Source organism: Balaenoptera acutorostrata, chromosome 7 (genome assembly GCF_949987535.1).
Source record: "Balaenoptera acutorostrata chromosome 7, mBalAcu1.1, whole genome shotgun sequence".
Taxonomy (NCBI): Eukaryota; Metazoa; Chordata; class Mammalia; order Artiodactyla; family Balaenopteridae; genus Balaenoptera; species Balaenoptera acutorostrata.
Genome location: NC_080070.1, coordinates 14,382,621 through 14,404,699, shown reverse-complemented (window position 1 = coordinate 14,404,699; position 22,079 = coordinate 14,382,621). Strand labels below are relative to the sequence as shown.

The 22,079-nt window shown below is 42.5% G+C and overlaps 1 protein-coding gene across 9 annotated transcripts in view; it reads right to left on the bottom strand.

The window, feature by feature from the left end:
- The window catches only part of SLC37A3 (solute carrier family 37 member 3), a 118,209-nt gene that overhangs the window by 88,077 nt on the left and 8,053 nt on the right, over nucleotides 1-22,079 (bottom strand). For all 9 annotated transcript variants that reach the window (XM_057550055.1, XM_057550053.1, XM_057550051.1 and 6 more), the window contains exons 2-7: nucleotides 20,902-21,062; nucleotides 19,530-19,638; nucleotides 12,509-12,601; nucleotides 8,970-9,053; nucleotides 6,691-6,836; nucleotides 1,793-1,889 (exon numbers count right to left, since the gene is read on the bottom strand). In XM_057550055.1, the coding sequence (XP_057406038.1) occupies nucleotides 1,793-1,889; nucleotides 6,691-6,836; nucleotides 8,970-9,053; nucleotides 12,509-12,601; nucleotides 19,530-19,638; nucleotides 20,902-20,990 (618 nt within the window). In that variant the 5' untranslated portion in view covers nucleotides 20,991-21,062. The remainder of the gene's footprint in view (nucleotides 1-1,792; nucleotides 1,890-6,690; nucleotides 6,837-8,969; nucleotides 9,054-12,508; nucleotides 12,602-19,529; nucleotides 19,639-20,901; nucleotides 21,063-22,079) is intronic.

Sequence of the window (22,079 nt, the reverse complement as noted above, 5' to 3'; positions counted from 1 at the left end):
TAAATGAGAAGGCCCAGTCCTAATAGGAAACAAACAGGAACTGAATTCAGAAGAAGGAAACAGCTAAAGAGGTTGAAGGAGGGAGACAATGCTTTAGGGAGCAGCTGAAAATCACAGCAATTGACCACCTTTCCTGGCACGGCTGAGGCAAAGGCACCGGCACCGGGTGGGAGGGAGATGGAAAGCCTTCTGCATGGTGGGAGCTGAGGGCTTCTGCTGGGGGTAACAGGGAAGAACACCGACTTGGAAAGGTGCTATCCAGATGAAAGACTCAGGAGCCAGGCTGCATCGCTGAATTTTATTTTATTTAAGAGTGGAGCCTGATGCGGACAGACAGGTGACAAAATTAGTTTTTCCAGAAGTCAAATCTGGGAGCAGCACGTAGGGTGAATTGAAATCCCCATCTGAGCCAAGTAGTACAATCCAGGTGTGAAGCTAAGAAACCCAGGAAAAGGTGGATGTGAACACAGGAAGGACGTCCCACTGGCCCTAACTAGACCAGAATTCTTCAGGGACCAAACACTTGGTGAGCAGCTTAAAAATGTATCTGCTTTTCAAAACAGCAATTTACTTTTAATTATTAGGGTTCTGAACAGGCAATAGGTTGACATGATTCAAGCAACAAAAAGTAGAAGATGTACAGTTAAACCCTCCCTCCCATCCCTTCTCCCAGCCATTCAATTCTCATTTTTCCAACATATAAGCACTGTTATTTCATTTTTACTTTCCAGAGATTGTTTTGGAAACATACAAGCCAATACAACAGATAATCTTTAATTCTTCCTCCATGTCACACAAATGGCAGCATTCAACACACACGGTTATGCACCCTTGCTTTCTTCACTTAACACACCATTGAGCTGTTTCCCTGTCAGGACATTAAGGGCTGCATAATTCTATTTCACAGCTGCACAGCATTCCACTGAATAGGAGTTCCTTGGTATAACTATTTCCCTTTTGGTTGACATCTGTTACCAATCTTTTGCTATTACAAATAATGCTGAAGTAAATAACCTTGTAGATGTATCTCTTTGTACATGTTGAAGTATATTCACCAATGGGATTAATTCACAGATGTGGAACTGCTTGGTGAGAGCCATTATAATTTTGATAGACCATACTGACCCCAAGAGGGGTTATTTACTCTCCCATCTGCAATGCCTGTTTTGTCACATCCTCATAAACGCGTTATCAAACTTTTGGGTTTTTACCAATCTAATAAGTATACGGTGTCGTTTCTTTTCTTTTTTTTTTTACAGTGTAGTTTTAATTTGCATTTCTCTGCCGACTAACACCTAAACTCCATAAGGGTAGAGATTTTTGTCTCTTGGTCAGGGCTCTATTCTTTACTGCCTTGGGGCACTTAGAGGAGCTTAAAAATATTTACTGAATGAATGAATAAATTCTGAGTGAAGTGGAATACCCTGTCGTATGTTTACAAGCCATTTCTATTTCCTTTTCATGAACTACACATTCAAATCCTTTACCTTTCTGTGTGTTGGTCTTTTTCTTATCAATTTGTGGGCATTCTTTATATATTAAGGAAATTAGCTCTTTATCTGTAATATGAGTTGCAAATACTTTTCCCCAACTGATATGTCTTTAGATTTGGTTGTTTTTCCATGATTAATTTTTCTAACATGTTTGAACTTACCAAAAGTTTGTCCACTCTTAATACAAACCTTGCCCCACCCAGACATAGCTCTAGGTCATTTTAAGTGGTCACAGGATTATTTCCTAAAATAGAAAATATATTTATATACTCAAGAAAAAGCTAGAAAGAAACACCTACCTCATAACCATACTGCAGAACAGAAGAAGCTAGACATGCTCCCAAAATATTGCCCACTGAGGCACAGGCACTCCAGAGACCAAAAACAACTCCTCGTCTATGATGGGAACAGTGCAAAACAGAAGACAATAGAATCAGAAGGGATTTTGTGTGCAGTTCAAATACAAAATGGCCAAAATAGTGCAGGTTCGCATTACAAAGAATCAATATTCTATATTAACGTTATTTTAAAGTACACCCAAATGGCAAAACATCAGGTAGGTCTCTTCTAACTCTAAGATTCTATTATAAGTTCAATTTGGGGCTCACTGAAAAACACCATTAAGAGAATTTAAAAAGACAAGCCACAGACTGGGAGAAACTATTTGGATATCACTTGTCTGACAGAAGACTTGTCACTGGAATATAAAGAACTCTCAAAACTCAATAATGTAAAAAACAGACAACACAATAAAATGTTAGAGTATAAATCTACAATAATCTCAAATACAAAGTTTCTGAAAAGGGGGCAAAAGATTTTAATAAACACTTCACACACACAAAAAATAAGATGTGGAAATCCCTGGTGGTGCAGTGGTTAAGAATCCACCTGCCAGTGAAGGGGATACGGGTTCGATCTCTGGTCCAGGAAGATCCCACATGCCATGGAGCAACTAAGCCCGTGTGCCACAACTGCCTGTGCCCTAGAGCCCGCAAGCCACAACTACTGAGCCCATGTGCCACAACTACTGAGCCCGTGCGCCCTAGCACCCGTGTGCCACAACTACTGAGCCTGCGTGCTGCAACAAGTGATGCCCGTGCGTGTAGAGCCCACGCTCCGCAACAAGAAGCCACCTCAATGAGAAGTCCACGAACTGCAACCAAGAGTAGCCCCCGCTCGCTGCAACTAGAGAAAGCCCGTGCGCAGCAACGAAGATCCAACACAGCCAAAACATTTAAAAAATAAAAAATAAGTTAAGATGCAAATAAACACATGAAAAGATGCTCAACATCATCAGACATTAGGGAAATGCAAATTAAAACCACAAGGAGGTATCACTACACACCTCCTAGAATAGCTAAAATCAAAACACACTGAGCATACCAAGTGTTGGCAAGGATGTATAGCACCTAGAATCCTTATACTCTGCTGGTGGGAATGTAAAATGGTTCAACCACTTCAGAAGAAATTGCCAGTTTCTTAAAAAGATAAACACACACCTATCATATGATCCAGCCATCCTACTCCAAGGTATGTATCCAAGGGAAATGAAAGCATATGTCCATACAAGGATTCATGAAAAAATATTCACAGTAGCTTTACTAGTAAAAACCGAAAACTAAGCCTGAATGTTCACCAATAGGTGAACAGATAAATTGTGATATAATGGATGACTCCTCAGCTATAAAAAGGAATGAACTATCAATGCAGACATGAATTAATCTCAGCATTACTGTGCGAGTGAAAGAACACAGACAAGAAGACATACTGCATGATTCCATTTATATAAAATTTTAGAAAATTCAGATTAAAGTGACAGAAAGCAAATCAGTGGTTGACTGGAGATGGCAGTGGGAGGGAGGAATTACCAAGGGGCACGAGGAAACTTTGGGGGTGATGGATATGTCATTATCTTAATTGTGATGATACTTTTATGGGTGCATGCATGCCAAAACTCATCCAACTGTACCCTTTGAACGTGTGCAGCATATTGTATACCTCAATAAGGCCATCAAAAAAAAAATGGATATGTGGATGAAGAGCCTGTGGAAGGGAAACTAGCTATTACAATAGTCCTGGAGAAAAACAACTAGCTCTGGACTTAGGCAATGGCAGTAGGGCTGGTGAAGAAAGAAAAAGACAAAAAAAAAAGCAGTTAAGAAAAATTAATTTTTTTAACGTATAAATTTGTGTATTAGGACTTCCCTGGTAGCGCAGTGGTTAAGAACCGGCCTGCCAATGCAGGGGACACGGGTTCGAGCCCTGGTCCGGGAAGATCCCACATCCCATAGAGCAAGTAAGCCCGTGCACCACAACTACTGAGCCTGAGCTCTAGAGCTCGCGAGCCACAACTGTTGAGCCCATGTGCCACAACTACTGAAGCCCGCACACCTAGAGCCCGTGCTCCGCAACAAGAGAAGCCACCGCAATGAGAAGCCCACGCACCACAACGAAGAGTAGCCCCCGCTCGCCGCAACTAGAGAAAGCCCGCGCGCAGCAACAAAGACCCAACACAGCCAAAAAATAAATCAATAAATAAATTTATTTTTTTTAATAAAGTATGTTACATTTTAAAAAATAAAATAAAAAAATAAATTTGTATTTTATTCTACTTTATATTAATAACACACAGTGTTAGGTCTAGGTTCTTCAGCTCTCTCAACATTTTTATAACCTCACTGAGACAGAAGGAATCTTAGAAACGAACAGGTAGACAACATTTAACAGTGAAAACTAAAGTCTTTTCAGAAGTCCCAGCTCTGCCACTTCCAGCTGGGTGATCTCCAGCAAGTCCCAGCCCAGGCTCAGGGCTCTCATCTGGAAAGCGCTGTGCTCCTCAAAGGACTGAGTGCAGTGACAGAGTTGACAGTTTGGGCCTGCAAGGGTGTACCTACTAGTACTACCTGCCTCAATGTGTTTTAAAAAACTATGACCCCGACAACGGGAGGAGGGACACGACTCAGCCAAGGTAATAGCTTTCCAAGGCAACGTCCTCAGTGGATCACTTAATTCCCCAACTTTTTTCACTTGCAAATCAAATGATTTGAACTAGATAATCTCTATGTTCTCCCCAGTGTGAAAATGCCCCAAGCCTCTAAAACCTGAAACCTACCAAGAGCGTCCTAGAGGGCCTGAATAACACTCGCTGACCAAAGGCATGATTTCAGAAGAAACTGGTTGAAAACGACTGTGACTTTAAGTTATCATAGTTTTATTAGTACTTTGTGGTTTATTGTTACATTTCACAGGAAGAGTCACCGTGTGTCAGGCAATGCATCATTGATTTCACTTACTAGTGTTATTTGCTTAAAAACAAACTGTCTTACTTTCAAAAGTAAACTGTAATGGCTTTCTTGAATTTGTTGTCTTTGTGACTGAGCCAGAGAAATAATCAAGAGGTCAGCCTACCCAGTCACTGCCACCTACCACCAAATGTCACCCAACATATAAAAGTTCAGATAAGGATTATCTCAGAATGATACATGTCAAAGTGATTATCTTTGAAGTGACAGGATTTCAGGTGGTTTTGCCTTTATTTCTCTGTGTTCATTTACAGTATCTGGTTTGGCTACAATAATCAAGTAACCTTTGTATAATCTTCAAAAATCATGATTGGAAAGAAGTTATGTTAAAAATCTTAATAAAAATAAACAACACGCAAGCGGACAGCATCTCCTACTCCAAAAGAAAACTAAAGTATCCCGGGGGAATGAGCACCTCCGAAAATCAATTCTGTTAAACCAGTGACACTAGAGTTGGAAAGAACTGGAAATCACTAGCACACTGAACATAATCAGAGCATTCTCGGTAAGCGGTGCTGATTCTAACCACAAGGCACTTTACGGGTGAACTTTCACAACAACACAGAGATCATTAGCCAGCAAGCACCTCTACTCCGACTACGAAACGGGGGAAGCTGGAAAACCGAGAGGAGTTGGTCAAAGCATGCACTGATCACCGTGGCGGGTGGATAATGCCTGCTGTGTACACTGGTCCCTACGTAAAAGAGTAAACAAACAAAAAGCATACAGCCATCGATGAAATAAATGTGCATCTCACAACACATAAATATTTATCCAGGACAAATGATAGAAATCCAAATTAACAGTATTCCCAAAGGCAGAGTGCCACAAACAACAATAAACAACAAAGCCAAGTCTTTGGGTAGCTCAACTTATTTTCCATCCTGTAAATTACATATGGGTCTTCTTGAGTGGCAGTAGGTGCCCATCCTCAAGCCATGGCCCCCGCCACACACACACAAACTCACATACAACTGATAAGTACTTAAAGGTTTATGGGAAAAATGGCAAACTTAACTAAGCCCCAAAGTTTGGCATTCTTCATCTGCATCTTCCTTTTTTTTTTTTTTAAAGGGAACTTTGGGTTTTTTAATTTATTTATTTACTTTTGGCTGCGTTGGGTCTTCATTGCTGCGCACAGGCTTTCTTTTGTTGTGGCGAGCGGGGACTACTCTTTGATGCAGTGCGCAGGCTTCTCATTGCGGTGGCTTCTCTTGTGGAGCATAGGTTCTAGAGTGCACGTGCTTCAGTAGTTGTGACTCGCAGGCTCAGTAGTTGTGGCGCACGGGCTTAGTTGCTCCGTGGCATGTGGGATCTTCCCGGACCAGGGCTCGAACCCGTGTCCCCTGCACTGGCAGGCAGATTCTTAACCACTGCACCACCAGGGAAGCCCCATCTGCATCTTCTTGAAGCCTTTGCTCTGTGACCTTAGGGCAAGCCCCATGGATAACTTCTGGCCTCCGTTTTCTTATCTTTAAGAAGGTTAAACTAGATCACTGAGTCTCAGAAAAAGAGAAAGCAAAACCCACAGGAAGATACATGATGAGATGGCATGTGAGATTTCTGTTATTATGGTGTGTTATTTATGTTCTCTAAAGGGAAGATTTAAAAAAAAAAAAAAATTTGAGACGTACGGCTTTAGCCACACTCAAAATCTGACCATGGACAGGAGACTGCTGTGAATGAGTCCCACAGGCTAGACCATCTCCAGGGTCCACATTATTTCCAATGTACTTTGACATGAAACCTCCTCTCCCGGCTGCTCTAAACTTTCTAAAATAGAGGGAAGACGTGGGTGGTGTCGAAGGGATCAAGTGCATTGCCTGACAAGTCTTGAACAATCCCATATTAAAACTACTTAAATAGAGAAATGAAAGAAGGAGGAAGTGGCATACCCAGCTTTCCCAAACCAGTTGCCCATAACAGCAACGACGCAGGGCCAACCAGTGGACTGCAGCAGGCCATTCACGATCCACAGGCTGCAGTACAGCCCCTTGTTGTAGAAATGCAGCCATTCTGTGAGAGTGCCAAAGACAAACACCTTAGAGAAGAAGAAAGAAAAAGACACGTGTAACATCCGCGTGGACACCCCAACTAAAGACCCTATGTGAAAGATACAGTCAATGTCTGGGGCCTGAGAGACGTGTGGCCGACTCTTCAGATGCTCCTGCCCAGAGCAGCGCTGAGTGAGACCACCACCAAACCACCCCCACCAGAGAGGCAGAGATGGCAGAGCGTAAAACGCAGCGAGGACCATCCTTCCAACTTGCATCTTCAACTCTAAAAGGTTAAGTCCCCATTGTTGGACCTCTTTTTACATCTATTTCCCTTTCCTCTTGTTTATGGAAGACAGCTCTGGGGACTACCTGACTTCACACGTTTAAACATCGTTAGAACAGCCCAGGCACATCATGGGGACCGGAAAGCGCCAGCTATTATTAACACCGTGCCTAATGAGTGCAGCAGCGTAACTTGTGATTGGCTCAATCATTTGGTGGCATTCATCAAAGGACTGCTTTTTTCCAGGCATTCTGCTCGGGGTGGGCATTTTATTTGTAGTCAGTCTCCTTCGGGAATATTTGGCATGGGTTTCAAAATGGTATGTCTAGGGCTTCCCTGGTGGCGCAGTGGTTGAGAGTCTGCCTGCCGATGCAGGGGACACGGGTTCGAGCCCTGGTCTGGGGGGATCCCACATGCCGCGGAGCGACTGGGCCTGTGAGCCACAATTGCTGAGCCTGCGCGTCTGGAGCCTGTGCTCCGCAGCAAGAGAGGCCGCGATAGTGAGTGGCCCCCGCTTGCCACAGCTGGAGAGAGCCCTCGCGCAGAGGCGAAGACCCAACACAGCCATAAATAAATAAAAAATAAATAAATAAATTAAAAAAAAAATGGTATGTCTAATACTGTATGATTCCAGTTATATGACATTCTGGAATGAGCAAAACTATAACGACAGAAAATCAGTCGGTGCCTGCCAGAGGGTGGGGGCAGGAGGAAGGGTGGCAGTTACACAACTACACTCATTTGTCAGAATTCAGGAGTATACACTAAAAAGGGTGAGTTTATTGAGTTTATGTACATACTTCAATTTTTCAAAAAATGTAAAAAAAAAAAAAAAAACAAACAAGAATGTATACAGGTTTAAAAATAGTATGTATATATGTGTGGGTGAGCAGCTTGTGAATAAATAAAGTGCTTCAATCTCTGAAATAGAAAAAGAAGTTTTTCCCCATACACAAATGGCAGACATTGAAAAACAGTAATAGAGTCTAACTAAACTCCACGCTTTCATTCAATCAACAAAAATTTATCACCAGATGCTTGTAAGCAAATAAAGATGAATCAAATATGGATCTTGCCCTCTATAGCACTTAATACACCAGGCACTGTTCCAAATGCCCCACACATAGTAACACACACAACCCTCACTGCAACCCCAGGTGGAGGTATTCAGAAGGGAAGGCTGAAGCACACAGAAACCGTAGCTGGAAACTCCCGGGGAAGGACTGGAACCCAGGAGGTGCAGGTCTGGGCAGGTCTGTGGTCTTATCACCCCGCTGCAGACTCCTAGGGAAAGCAAGACTGACACAGAAATAAGCAGGCTGAGCAGCAGACAAGACAAGTGCCTTCAAAGAAATCCAGGCACGGGAGCTCAGGACAGGGAAGGATGACTTCCGGGAGTGGGGCTGGTGAAGTAAGGCATAATGAAACAAGAGTCATTTGGCCAATGACTTGAAGGAGACGCTGAGTTATACTAGCAAGGGTTGAAGAGAGAGCATTCAAGGCAGGAAGAACAGCAGGAACAACAGCCGTGAGGTAGAAGGGAGCAGGATATGTTAGGGCCACAAAAGGTATTGATAGTTTGATCTGGGAGAGCAGAGAGGTGAAGCACAGGACAGACATGACTGTGGAGGCGGGCTGGGACCAGGTTCTCAGGAGCACTGGATGCCAGGCGAGTTATGCTTTGATTTTGCTGGTGACTGAGAATCAAGCAAGGGGCATGACTGAAGTCATACTTTAAGGACATAACCTAAGCGAAAAGGCACAGAAGGGATTAGAACACTGAAGATTAATTTTTCTATTCTATTCTATATACAGAAGTGGGGGATTGCTTGGATTGTAAAATACCTGGCTGAGATAACAGTAATAGTAATAAGAATAACACCTTTCAACTTACCACTAATGCAGAGGAGCACATGCCAAAAGACAGAACCCATCGCAAATTAAGCCGATCCCCAATGATACCACTGATGAAAAGGCCCTAAAAATAAAGCATTTTATTTTATAGCTCTGGGTAACAACACAGCCTGGAAAAAGTAAAACACATTCCAAAGCAAACGAGGCAAACAAAACACAAAAATTAAATCTCATTCTCATGCCTAGCCTAGCTATCTAAATCAGTTTCACTAACATTTCAAGAAATGACAATTGTTTCTGCACACTATACTGTAAACACTTCATGCACCAAGACAGTACAATTCAGTGCAAATTTCCATTCTATTTGATCCCCTAACTGCCTAAGAGACTGAAAAGAAAAGAAAAAAGAAAAAACCAAAGAATAATTCTAATAAAACAAGCACACAAATATGTTTCCTCTTCTAGAACAGATGAACTCCTAAACATCAGTTACCTGCTTTCCCAAAGGGATTCCTCTTAGCCATTTGCGTTCTGAATTAAGATGTTACGTGTCCTGCAGAACAGAAGCTTCAGGGGCACATGCACTGCCTGTTTAATCTGACCCTTGGGTTTCATGACATCACGAGGCAAGGAGAGCACGGAGGCAGAGACGATAATTAGTTGAAGAGAGGCGCAGATGCTCCGCCTTCTGCTGTCCTCCCACTGAGTGGCAGGAATTAAAATGCCGAGATCATGGCAGTAAGGCAGACCAAAGAGCTAAGGGCAACGCACTTTAGGTTTCTTCCACAAATATGTAAAATGAATAAATGTCTTGACTAAATACCTAAATTCAGACACAAGTGTTTCTAGTAAATTGACTATATTATAAATATAATATAGCTGTATAAATATATCTATATTAGAGAAAATTTAGATGATAAACGGCATAATAAATGTTTCTCCCTCATTATTGTCAAGTTTTCACTACCTCAAAAGAGGCACCCGCAAACATTAGAGAAGAGTCTATGTTCTATAGCTCCAATTCACATGGTCTTATACTATATATAGCGGGGGGTGGGGGTGGTGCGGGACAGTGGTGAAGAAAATCTCTCAATTATGTTTCAGATTAGGCAACCAATTTATTCTGTATTGCTCCAAAGGTCCACACAATACCTGGCAGTTACAGAAGGAAATGCAGCTCAATATAAAGAGCTATGATCACTGGTTTTTCATGGCATTTATATTTTATCTCCTAAACCTATTTAATCCTATAGACAAGTATTATCATCATAACTCTATATCATCATAACTCTGTAGGTAAGGAAACTAAATATCAAAAAAAAGGTTAAATTCCATTTTGATACGAAGCTTATCATAGCTAGTTGGTGGTGGTGAGCTAGTGGTTCCGTGAGACGACACAGCCTCTTCTAAGGCTGAAGGAGAAGCATCACTGGGAGTGCTCCTGCCAAAGCCAAGCGATCCTATATTGGGATTTTGTACAGAAAAGGCTGGCCTGATCATCAGAAAATCTACAAGCAATAAATGCTGGGGAGGGTGTGGAGAAAAGGGAACCCTCTTGCACTGTTGGTGGGAATGCAAATTCCCACAGCCACTATGGAGAACAGTATGGAGGTTCCTTAAGAAACTAAAAATAGAACTACCATACGACCCAGCAATCCCACTACTGGGCATATACCCTGAGAAAACCATAATTCAAAAAGACACATGCACTCCAATGTTCGTTACAGCTCTATTTACAATAGCCAGGTCATGGAAGCAACCTAAATGTCCACTGACAGACAAATGGATAAAGAAGATGTGGTACATATATACAATGGAATATTACTCAGCCATAAAAAGGAACAAAATTGGGTCATTTGTAGAGACATGAATGGACCTAGAGACTGTCATACAGAGTGAAGTAAGTCAGAAAGAGAAAAATAAACATTGTATATTAACGCATATATGTGGAATCTAGAAAAATGGTATGGATGAGCTGGTCTGCAAGGCAGAAACAGAGACACAGGTGTAGAGAACAAATGTATGGACACCAAGGGGGGAAAGCGGGGGGAGCGGGGTGGGATGAACTGGGAGATTGGGATTGACATGTATACACTAATATGTATAAAATAGATAACTAATAAGAACCTGCTGTATAGCACAGGGAACTCCACTTCACTGTACAGTAGAAACTAACACAACATTGTAAAACAACTGTACCCCAATTAAAAAAAAAAAAAAAAAAAAAAAGGCTGGGCTGAGAAGCTAGGCTAAATGATCCAAGATCTGCTCCAACTGTGTCTGTAAGTTTCCTCTTCAAAGAAAAGATATTCTAGGAACCGCCCAAATAAACATTTGGAGATTACTTTGGGACTTTCACCCAGTATTTCACATCACCTGCACATTTATACCTAAAAGGCTTTTTTATAACTGGACACATTTTAAAGATAAACAGTAAGACGCTGGGGAGAAAAGGTCAGACTGCTCCCCCGGGGGCACAGCTCCAGCTATCGCCACCACTGCTCTAATTCGGCAGCCACCACAGACATTCCCTAAGGCCAGACAGAGACTCTGGCTGCCCGATCCCAGGACACTTCCTCAGCCAGAGCTGGCCCCGGCCATCCCGGTTCCGCTCCCAGGACAATGCCACCCTCTCGTGGTTCTCCTGCTCCCTCTCAGCCTCCCGGGCCCATCCCTCATCTTCCCCACCTCGAAATACTGGAAGCCCCCCCCAGCCCCGGCTCAGTCTTCCCACCTCCTCCCCGTCCTTATCAACTCTCCTGACGATTTTCATCCAGTCTCATAATTTAAAAAATCATCTACGGGACTTCCCTGGTGGTCCAGTGGTTAAGACTCCACACTCCCAATGCAGGGGGCCCGGGTTCAATCCCTGGTCAGGGAACTAGATCCCACATGCATGCTGCAACTAAGAGTTTGCATGCCATAACTAAGGAGCCCACGAGCCGCAACTTAGGAGCTCTCCTGCCACAATTAAGAAGCCCACGTGCTGCAAATAAGGAGCCAGCAAGCCACAACTAAGACCCAGCACAACCAAATAAATAAATAAATAAATAATTTTTTAAAAATAAAAAATAAAAATAAAAAATCATCTATATGTGAAGGGCTCTGAAATCTCCACCTACACTCAGGCCTCTGCTCTTCACGAGGTCCTCCCCGGCCGTCCTACATACACAACAAACCCCCCGCCCCCGCCCCGGCCTGGCTCTTTGCCACAGCACTTACCACCTTTGAATACACTCAGTCGTTTACTTATTTATAGCATTTTGTTACCGTTTGTCTCCCTTAGCTCCCACTCAAGAAGAGAAGCTTAAAAAAGAATAATAAGCTTTATGAAGGAAGGGATTTCTCCTGTGATGCTCACTGATGAATTCCCCATCGACTAGAAAAGTACCTGGCACGTGCTCAGCACATGCTAGGTGCTCAAAAAATATGTGTCGAATGGAGGAATAGAGGGATAGGAAGGACACAAAACATAAACTCTCCTCAGTCAGCAAATTCAAAATCCCTTGCCAACTTCATAAGGTTTGGAGTAATTTTACATTTTTCCTCAACGTAAAAGCCTAGAGTTCTGAAACTTACCACAGCATAGGAGAAGAGGAAGATGGTGTCAAGTGTTCCGAGGAAGAGAGTGGCTTCCTCTGCACTGGGAAACAGATGGTTGCTGCTCCAGATCTGCAGTCACACAAGAACCAGTCAGTCCCGCTGGTCCAAAGCACCTTCACACACAACTACCACCCGCCCCCGCATCACCGGGTGGTGACGCTGAAAAGAGCACATCAGCCCTCTGTACATAAGGGAAACACATATGCAAAACAGGTCCACAAGGCCAAAGTCATTTGCATAATACTAAAATGTTACTTGCTTTTTCCCTTTGACTTTTCCATTGATGGTGCAAAAGCAGTGGTGGGTAAAACTCCGGTGCCTTAGCACAGATCAAGGCGGTTACACAACTGTACTATTAATCACTGTATTCTTTAATGCCACGCAGTTTAAAAAAAAACAAAGGCAATTTCACTTAAGAATGTCCTTGGCACATGCTAGACGCTCAACAAATATTTGTCGAGCAGTGAAAATTATTGATTTTATTAAATCTGGCCCCTGAGTACATTTTTTTAAATATTTCGTGTGATGAAGCAGAAAATATGCATACAGCACTTATGCACACCAAAGTATGATGGCTATCTTGAGAAAACTGTCTGAGCTGCAAGCTGGAATGTCATTTTTACTTGAAAGAGTGACTGACAAACAAACCCTAGTTATTCAGATTTGGGTATTTGGCAGATATTTCCTCAGAAAAGAATGAAATGAGCCTGTCACTTCAAGATCCATTCAAAGTACAAGACAGACAAATGGATCTTAATGCAAGTGTATAAAAAAGTTAATGAATACAGTTTCAGATTCCGCATTGTAACTAACCTTTAAGAAATTGCCTCTTGTCAAATTCTCATGTAGTATCAAAGACAAATATCCACAATTAACAAAAAAGGCTATTAAAATACTTCTCCCCTTCCTACTATGTATCTGTGAAAGCCAAATTCTCTTCATATACTTTAAAGGATCAAGCTGCAAGAGACTGAATTCAGAAGCAGACATGAAAACCCACTGTCTTCTATTGAGCCAGACATGAAGAGATTTGCAAAAATGTAAATCAATGCCACTCTCCTTATTAAGTGATTTTTTTCCATTTTGAAAGTCATTTTTCACTATATGTTATTTATGTTAACGTGTTATGGGTTATTTCGTTCATTTAAAAATAATTTAAAACCAATGTATTTTTCTTCAATGTCTTGGTTTTAATTTCTAAAACCGTAAGTCTCTATAAATACAAACCCATAGCTCTTTGGGATCTCCAGACCAAAAAGTTCTTATACTAAATGATTTCTGAGATGGGTTATTATAGAAAATTTGACTTTGGAATATTAAAGAGAAAAATCACAATCAGCAACTTAAAACACACTCTACCTTTTAACAGAAAGTAAAATCCCCAAATTGTAAGAGAATATATAAAGTGTGATCCTAAAGCATTGTGACTCACTTCCATGAGGCTTAACGCCAACAGTCTTGTTACTTTCCCTCACACACTGCTTTCATGAGCGATAAGAAAGCAGCTCACACGGCTGAGACCCATCAGTATTTCAGTGTGCCAACTTGGGGCCCGAAATATCTCCAATTAGAGTCATTTTGCCACCTTCCTCTCTAACCACAATCTTTGATCCCTGATGCCATCCAGGCTCAACAGGACCCAGAATTAAGCCCTGTGGGGCACACACCAACGTGAGGAGCTCACATTCAAGCAGTTGCTCCGAGTTTCAGGATTTTTTTCTTTACTTTTACGAGAAGCCACCAAAATCTCCCTGCAGGTGCGGCTGCCACAAAAACTGACAGGTTTCAAACAGCTTTTTTCTGTTTAAAATTCAGCTGAAATACACTTCTGACTGCCTACTTAACAAGTGTAAACAAACCCCAAAACTAAAAAAAAAAAAAAAAAAAAAAGCAGGACTAACAAAAAGATTCAGAAAATAGGATAAAAGAGAAAAGGCTAGTGAAGAAAGTTAACATCGATAATACAGCTATACGAACAGGAGAGGAGATGACTGTCTTGAGGAAAACTGTGTGAGTCGAAAGTTGAAATGTCATTTTTACTTGTAAGAGTGACTGACAGACAAACTCTAGTTATTCAGGTTTGGGTATGTGGCAGATATTTCCTCAAAAGAGAATGAAATGAACCTGAAGGTCATCAACAAAGTGACTTTAAGGTGCTCAAATCTCACCCACTGGCCTGCACATATGCACAACTGCCATGTGAAAGGACCGGCCTTTAAGTGTGGAGGCCTGTCTTGTGTTGTCAGGGGAGGGCCTGCATTAAGCTACGACGACCGCTACGCGTTGGGGCACTTCCTGGAAACACAAAAGGTCGCAGTGTGGGTTTCCTAAGTGAGAATGTTTATCACAGAACTACAGCTATGCGTGGGGGTGGGGAAACTGACACGAAAGCACTTCCTGAAGCCGAGCTCAGAGGATAAGCCGACACTGACTTGTGTTCAGGGGTCAGGTATCGGTTGCTGTGAGAATCTGAGTCAGAGCAGCTGTGGCCGAGGTTGAGCTGGAATGTTGAGGGCACCTTGAATCCTGCTTTCCTCTCCTGGAGAGAAGTTTAGACTCTCTTACGCTATTCCCTACACCCTGGAAGGACTGTGCTGTCTGGAGAGTTATGACTTTTTAACTTAATGGAACAAATTTTTGTTCACAATTTTCAATCAAGTTGTCCTCAAATCTTAGATTCAACCATTTCCTCTTCATTATCTATAAACAGAGATTCAATATCATGATCTCTTACTATGTCCAATGTTTGCCCATGTCAGTGGGATCCATTATAAAATCTCAAGGTATACAGACTGTGTCTGCTTAATTTTTTTGTAAAGCACCTAAGATAGCTATGCATAAACATAAAAGCTATAATAAGCACTTTTTGAGGATACTGTTTGGGGCACTTAAGAAATGTTTAAAAACATATATAAACAAAATGTTTTTTAGAGTTGACTCATTTTATGTATACTTCTGGTTCTAAGAACCTTTCCACTTTGGACAAGAAAGTAAGTCTCCAAAGAAAGCTAGAGTTAAGACAGTTACAGACCCAGAAGCACAGGAGTGAAAGGTACATACTGCCCTAGCCACTCTGCTCCCAGCAGCAGGCTTCAGGAAAGAAAAAACCTGGATTTTAAAGTCTACAGAAGGGAGTGGAAGGTTGGCACTGCTCTCTATGAGGGCAGGTATGGAAATACAAAGACCTCCAAGATAAGTCAGAACCCGACTTCTACATAACCAATCCATCCAAGCTACTGAATACATAGTTCTGAAAACTCAGAATGGTGAAAGCTACTTTAATAAGCATCAATTAGGGGCTTCCCTGGTGGCGCAGTGGTTGAGAATCTGCCTGCCAATGCAGGGGACACGGGTTCGAGCCCTGGTCTGGGAAGATCCCACATGCCACGGAGCAACTGAGCCCGTGAGCCACAATTACTGAGCCTGCGCGTCTGGAGCCTGTGCTCCACAACAAGAGAGGCCGCGATAGTGAGAGGCCCACGCACCGCGATGAAGAGTGGCCCCCGCTTGCCACAACTAGAGGAAGCCCTCGCACAGAAACGAAGATCCAACACAGCCATAACTAACTAACTAACTAAATAAATAAATAAATAAAATTTAAAAAGCAATGTTTAAAAAAAAAAAAATAAGCATCAATTAGAATAAGTAAGTAAGTAAATATCTTAGCAGGAAAGTTAATGCAAGTTCAACACAAGCTAATAATGTGACACGGTCACTGGCAGGAAAGAGTTACCATAGCAGACCTGATACGTGTCCTTAAAAAGGCCTACTTGCAAAAAAAAAAAAAAAAAAAAAAAAAAGGCCTACTTGCAAGGCTGGCCCCTGGAAACTTGGGTCTTGGGAGGGTTCCCATCAGTCCCTGCTAAGAGTGGCTCCCTGTACCTAAACTGTCTGTCCAAACAATAAGGTTTGTGCTGAACACCTGCTTTCCTTATTGGAATGTGGAATTTTCGTACGTGCCAGGCAGAGGGTGCCTACATGACCAGCCCCAGTAAAAACCCTGCCACCAAGTCTCTAATGGGCTTCCCTAGTAGACAACATCTCACCGGAGTTGTCATGACTTGCTGCTGGAAAAATTAAGCACATCCATATTATTGCACTGGAAAGGGACTCTTGGAAGGTTTTGCCTGCTTTCCTCTAGACCTTACCCTATGTGCTTTTCCCTTTGCTGACTTTGCTCGGTGTGCTTCACTGTAATAAACCATAGTTTTGAGTCATATGCTGAGTCCTATGAGTCTCCCTAGTGAATCATCAAACCTGGGGGTGGCGCTGGGGATCTCCAACCCAGTCACCTGAAAAACAAAGGCTGTATAACCAGAAATTTAGTGCCTAAATCAAATCCTATTATTCTATATATTGGTCAGCCTGTACCTGAAAGAGCATATTTAGTGCTCTGTGTCACTAAACTACAGCCGAAGGAGCAGGGATGTTTTGCCTCAACATGAGAAATTTAGGGAGACGGATTTTCCTCAAATATTTAACAGGCTGTCCTGCAGCACGAATCAACTTAGTATGCACGGCTCAGGATAAAACCTAAGATCAAAATTAAACAGCAGAACACTCTTACCTCAGTATAAGAAAGAACTTCCTAATAATCAAAGTTAAATAAAAATGTAATCGTCCACCTAGAAAACAGGGAGTTTCTTCTCCCTGAAGTATTAAAGCAGAAGCTAGGTGGTCATCTGTCAATAATGACAAAGAAAGATTCTACACCGTCTGAGAGGTTAGGGCATATGACCTCTCTAAGGCCACTTCACCTTGAGAGCTTGTGACGAGTCAGTTAATGATCATTCAGACGTACTTACCGTGCACACAACACTGGTCAAGGTTCCGTCGAGAAATGTAGCTGTCTAGTCTTAATAGCCTGCCTTTTAAAAATCCCTGATAACTTCAATTCCAGAAAAATTGTTCAAGAGCATTTCCACTACAATGTCAGCTCCATGAGGACAGGCTCTTTTCTTTTTTTAATCCTCTAGGCTTTTATTGATTGACTGATTGATTGATTGTATCCTCAGTGCAAGAAAGACTGAATAAGCAATTGACTGAATAACTTATTTACACTTCAGGGTATATTCATATAACCTTCGAATCTCTGTCAATTTTGAATTGGTCCAAATAGGGGAAATAATTTTTTTTTTTTTTTTTTTTTTAATTTATGACTGTGTTGGGTCTTCGTTTCTGTGGGAGGGCTTTCTCTAGTTGCGGCAAGTGGGGACCACTCTTCATCGCGGTGCGCGGGCCTCTCACCATCGCGGCCTCTCTTGTTGCGGAGCACAGGCTCCAGATGCGCAGGCTCAGTAATTGTGGCTCATGGGCCCAGTTGCTCCGTGGCATGTGGGATCTTCCCAGACCAGGGCTCGAACCCGTGTCCCCTGCATTGGCAGGCAGATTCTCAACCACTGCGCCACCAGGGAAGCCCAGGGGAAATAATTTTTAATAAATAAAAATGCGGGGCTTCCCTGGTGGTGCAGTAGTTAAGAATCCCCCTACCAATGCAGGGGACACGAGTTTGAGCCCTGGTCCAGGAAGATCCCACATGCCGCGGAGCAACTAAGCCCCTGCGCCACAACTACTGAGACTGCGCTCTAGAGCCCGTGAGCCACAACTACTGAGCCCACGGGCCACAACTACTGAAGGCCATGCACCTAGAGCCCGTGCTCCGCAACAAGAGAAGCCACTACAATGAGAAGCCCGCACACCACAACGAAGAGTAGCCCCCGCTCACTGCAACTAGAGAAAGCCCGCGCGCAGCAACAAAGACCCAACGCAGCCAAAAATAAATAAATAAAATTTTTTAAAAGTGCGAAGCATATTAATATATACCTATAACTCCATATAAGTTGAACTCAAACAACATAGTAAAGATTGACAGGTATGGATTTTTGTATTGAGATACGGCATCATAAAGAATAGCATCTCCAGGACTTCCCTGGTGGCACAGTGCTTAAGAATCCGCCTGCCAATGCAGGGAACACACATTCGAGTCCTGGTCCAGGAAGATCCCACATGCTGCGGAGCAACTAAGCCCGTGCACCACAACTACTGAGCCTGCACTCTAGAGCCCATGAGCCACAACTACTGAAGCCGCCGAGCCTAGAGCCCGTGCTCCGCAACAAGAGAAGCCACTGCAATGAGAAGCCCATGCACCGCAACGAAGAGTAGCCCCCGCTTCCCACAACTAGAGAAAGCCTGCACGCAGCAACGAAGACCCAACACAGCCAAAAATAAATAAATTTATTGAAAAAAATAGAATAGCATCTCCATTCCAAATAGTCATCAAAGAATTTACTTGGTCCAAAATGAATATAAGAGGGAATTCCCTGGAAGTCCAGTGGTTAGGACTCAGCACTTTCACTGCTGGGGCCTGGGTTCGATCCCTGGGCAGGGAACTAAGATCCCGCAAGCCACACGGCACAGCCAAAAAACAAAAACAAAACAAACAAACAAAAATGAATATAAGAACTGGATACAGACTCCCTGACTTCAAGTCACTTAAACAAGATAAAAACAAGTGAAATGATTATAAAGCACATAAGTAGCTCGACATTAAACTATGTAATATGCAGTGCACACAGTTCAGGAGGGGAAAAAAAATCAGCAGAAGCTGGGAAAAAAACTTGATAGAAAAAGTGGCATTTTATCTTGACACAAAGGAAAAAGCAAAATTTAGATGGGTGTAAGGAAGGTGAAAGATCATACAAAAGAATACAGGCAAAATCTCAAAGGCAGAAATAAGCATGGTACTTGTGAAACTCAATGAAAAAAACAGCCTAGCCAGAATTGTGTGATTTCAAAACAGTGAGAAATAGGTTGGTTGAAATGGTAAAACAGACCTGAATCAGGGCAAGCTAAGAAATCAGGCAGAATAGGTTGGATTTTATGCCATAGGGAATAGTAAGCCATCCTAAGGATGAATGAAACAAAACAGAACTTAGAAGAATTTATGGGTGAGTGTGGTTCCCTTCTTAAATCCACCCCAGCACTTCGTTCTGCTTACCTCTACAGGCAGTTCAATTGACGTGTTAAAAGCACTTGGGGTCCACTGCTTAGAGATACTGACTTTGACATTGCTAAATGTTTTTCTTGACGCGTGGAGCAACGAGTAACTACAAAAGAGAGAAGAAAGACAGCTGAATGAAAGAAAAACGGATTCAATAAAATCACAGATATATTCCCATTTGTTTTATACAATTTGGAATTCTTCTCTTTTAAAAAAGAGAAATTCAGAAAGAAAGAAAGAGAGAGAGAGGGAAGGAGGGAGGGAAGGAACTGCTTTATAAGAACTATCCACTGAAACAGTCTCTGCTAAGCAAAGAAACAATTAACTTGTCTTCTTCAGTATGAGCCCCCATGTTCATTCATAACATGTCCCTGGACCTAGAAGATGGAGATGTGATGGATTGCAACCCCTTTAAATCATGGTTGCAGTTCTGTAAAGGATTTTAAGTCTTTACCAACCACTGGCCACTCACTGCACTAGCCATTCAATGGCTTTTTCCTTGGGGCCTGTCTTTTCCTCATACTGATGCCTCCCTCAACCCCTCACAAATGGATTTCCCCTAAAGCAAGCAACCAAAATTACCTATCAACTCTTACATAATTAGAAAACCATTTTCCTAGTTTCTGCCTTAAAAATAAAACACAACCATCATCATCATTTGCAGTGCCTTCAATAAAGATTAATAATAAATAAAATCTATTCAGAAGAAATAATCGAAATAGTTGAGTCACAGGGTTATGAAAAATGTGCCCTTAACACCAAAAAGCCTCGCTGAAGTCATCTACAGACCACTAAGGAGAGCCACTGAGGGCCACTGAGCCAGACATGCACGATTCTTCAGTCACACTGACTGGTCAGGCTCTCACACGAGTGACCGAAGTTCCTCGAAGAGGTCTCCTACCATCTTTACTGCTCAAGGAGGCACAGAGCATTCCCTGAATATGCACATCCTCTGTTCGCAAGCTCCTGGTTTTAACAATTAAAGGACTTTATGTTAGAGCAAGGTTTTTCCATCACAGCAGTACTGACATTTGGGGCCCCCCAGATTCTCTATTGTGGGGGGCTGTCCCGTGCACTGCAGGATGTTTAGCAGCATCCCTGGTCTCAACCCACTAGATCCAAGTAGCACCCCCTCCCCCAGCGTGACAACTAAAAATGTCTCCAGACATCGCCAAATATGGGCAAGACAGCCCTCGAGAAGCACTGTATTACAGCCACATCATAAAGCACCACAGAAGGACCAGCTGGTCTAGCTCATGACTCGCCCAGGCCAATCACTGCCTTAAGCACTGGCCACGCAATAAACAGCTCCTTCAAAAGGAAAACAAGGACAAGAACAACAAGGGAAGAGTTTCAGTGGTCCACTTACCTGAAGAAGGTGAGCAGGAATACTACCACATGATGATGGCTGAACTGGGAGAGCAAAGTTCCTCTTTGAAAAATACTTGGCCAGGCCATGTTCCTCCTGACCTTCCTTCTCACCTTGACCTTAAAGTCTGGATAGTGAATGGTTTACATCATTTCTTCTTTCTGGAAAAACAAAACACATTATTAACATGACTCATAATAGGCCTATTATCCAAAAACAGAATTATTTAGACTTACAACCAGTCACTGTATAATAAGGCCTAGAAAAAAAAAAATTACATGGATTAGTTGACACCAGAAAACTAGGTTGATAATTATGTTTTATAGCTATTAACTAGTCCTTTAAAAAGAAATCCTTGGGGCTTCCCTGGTGGCACAGTGGTTAAGAATCCGCCTGCCTATGCAGGGGATACGGGTTCGAGCCCTGGTCCAGGAAGATCTCACATGCTGCAGAGCAACTAAGCCCGTGCGCCACAACTACTGAGCCAGCGCTCCAGAGCCTGCGAGCCCCAACTACTGAGCCTGCGAGCCCCAACTACTGAGCCTGCGAGCCACAACTACTGAGCCCTCGTGCCGCAACTACTGAAGCCCGCGCACCTAGAGCCGGTGCTCCGCAACAAGAGAAGCCACCACAATGAGAAGCCCGTGCACCACAAGAAAAAGTAGCCCCCACTCGAAGAGTAGCCCCTGCTCGCCACAACTAGAGAAAGCCTGCGCACAGCAACAAAGACCCAACACAGCCAATAAATAAATAAATAAATTTATTTATTTATTAGAAAAAAAAAAAGAAATCCTTGATTACCTCCTAACAGAACAAACTCTCATACAAACTGATAAGAAAATCACTAATTCTGACTGGAAAATGAGCAAGGGAAATGAACAGACAACTCAGAAGAAATGAAATGAAATGGCTATTAAACTTATCAAATAAGAGTTCCAATCTCATTAGAACACAAGAAATGCTAATTATGGTAACAAAAAATGTTTGCATAGTTAAAAAAGACTGTGCTCAATGCAGCTCAAGGTCTAATGATCCTGAACTCTCATACACTGCTGATGGAAGCGAAAATTAACACAATTTTATAGGAAGACGATCTGGCCATGTTCATTGAGAGCCTCTGACACAAAAATTCAATTTCCAGGGATTTATTCCTAAAGAAATACAAGATGCATTCAGCT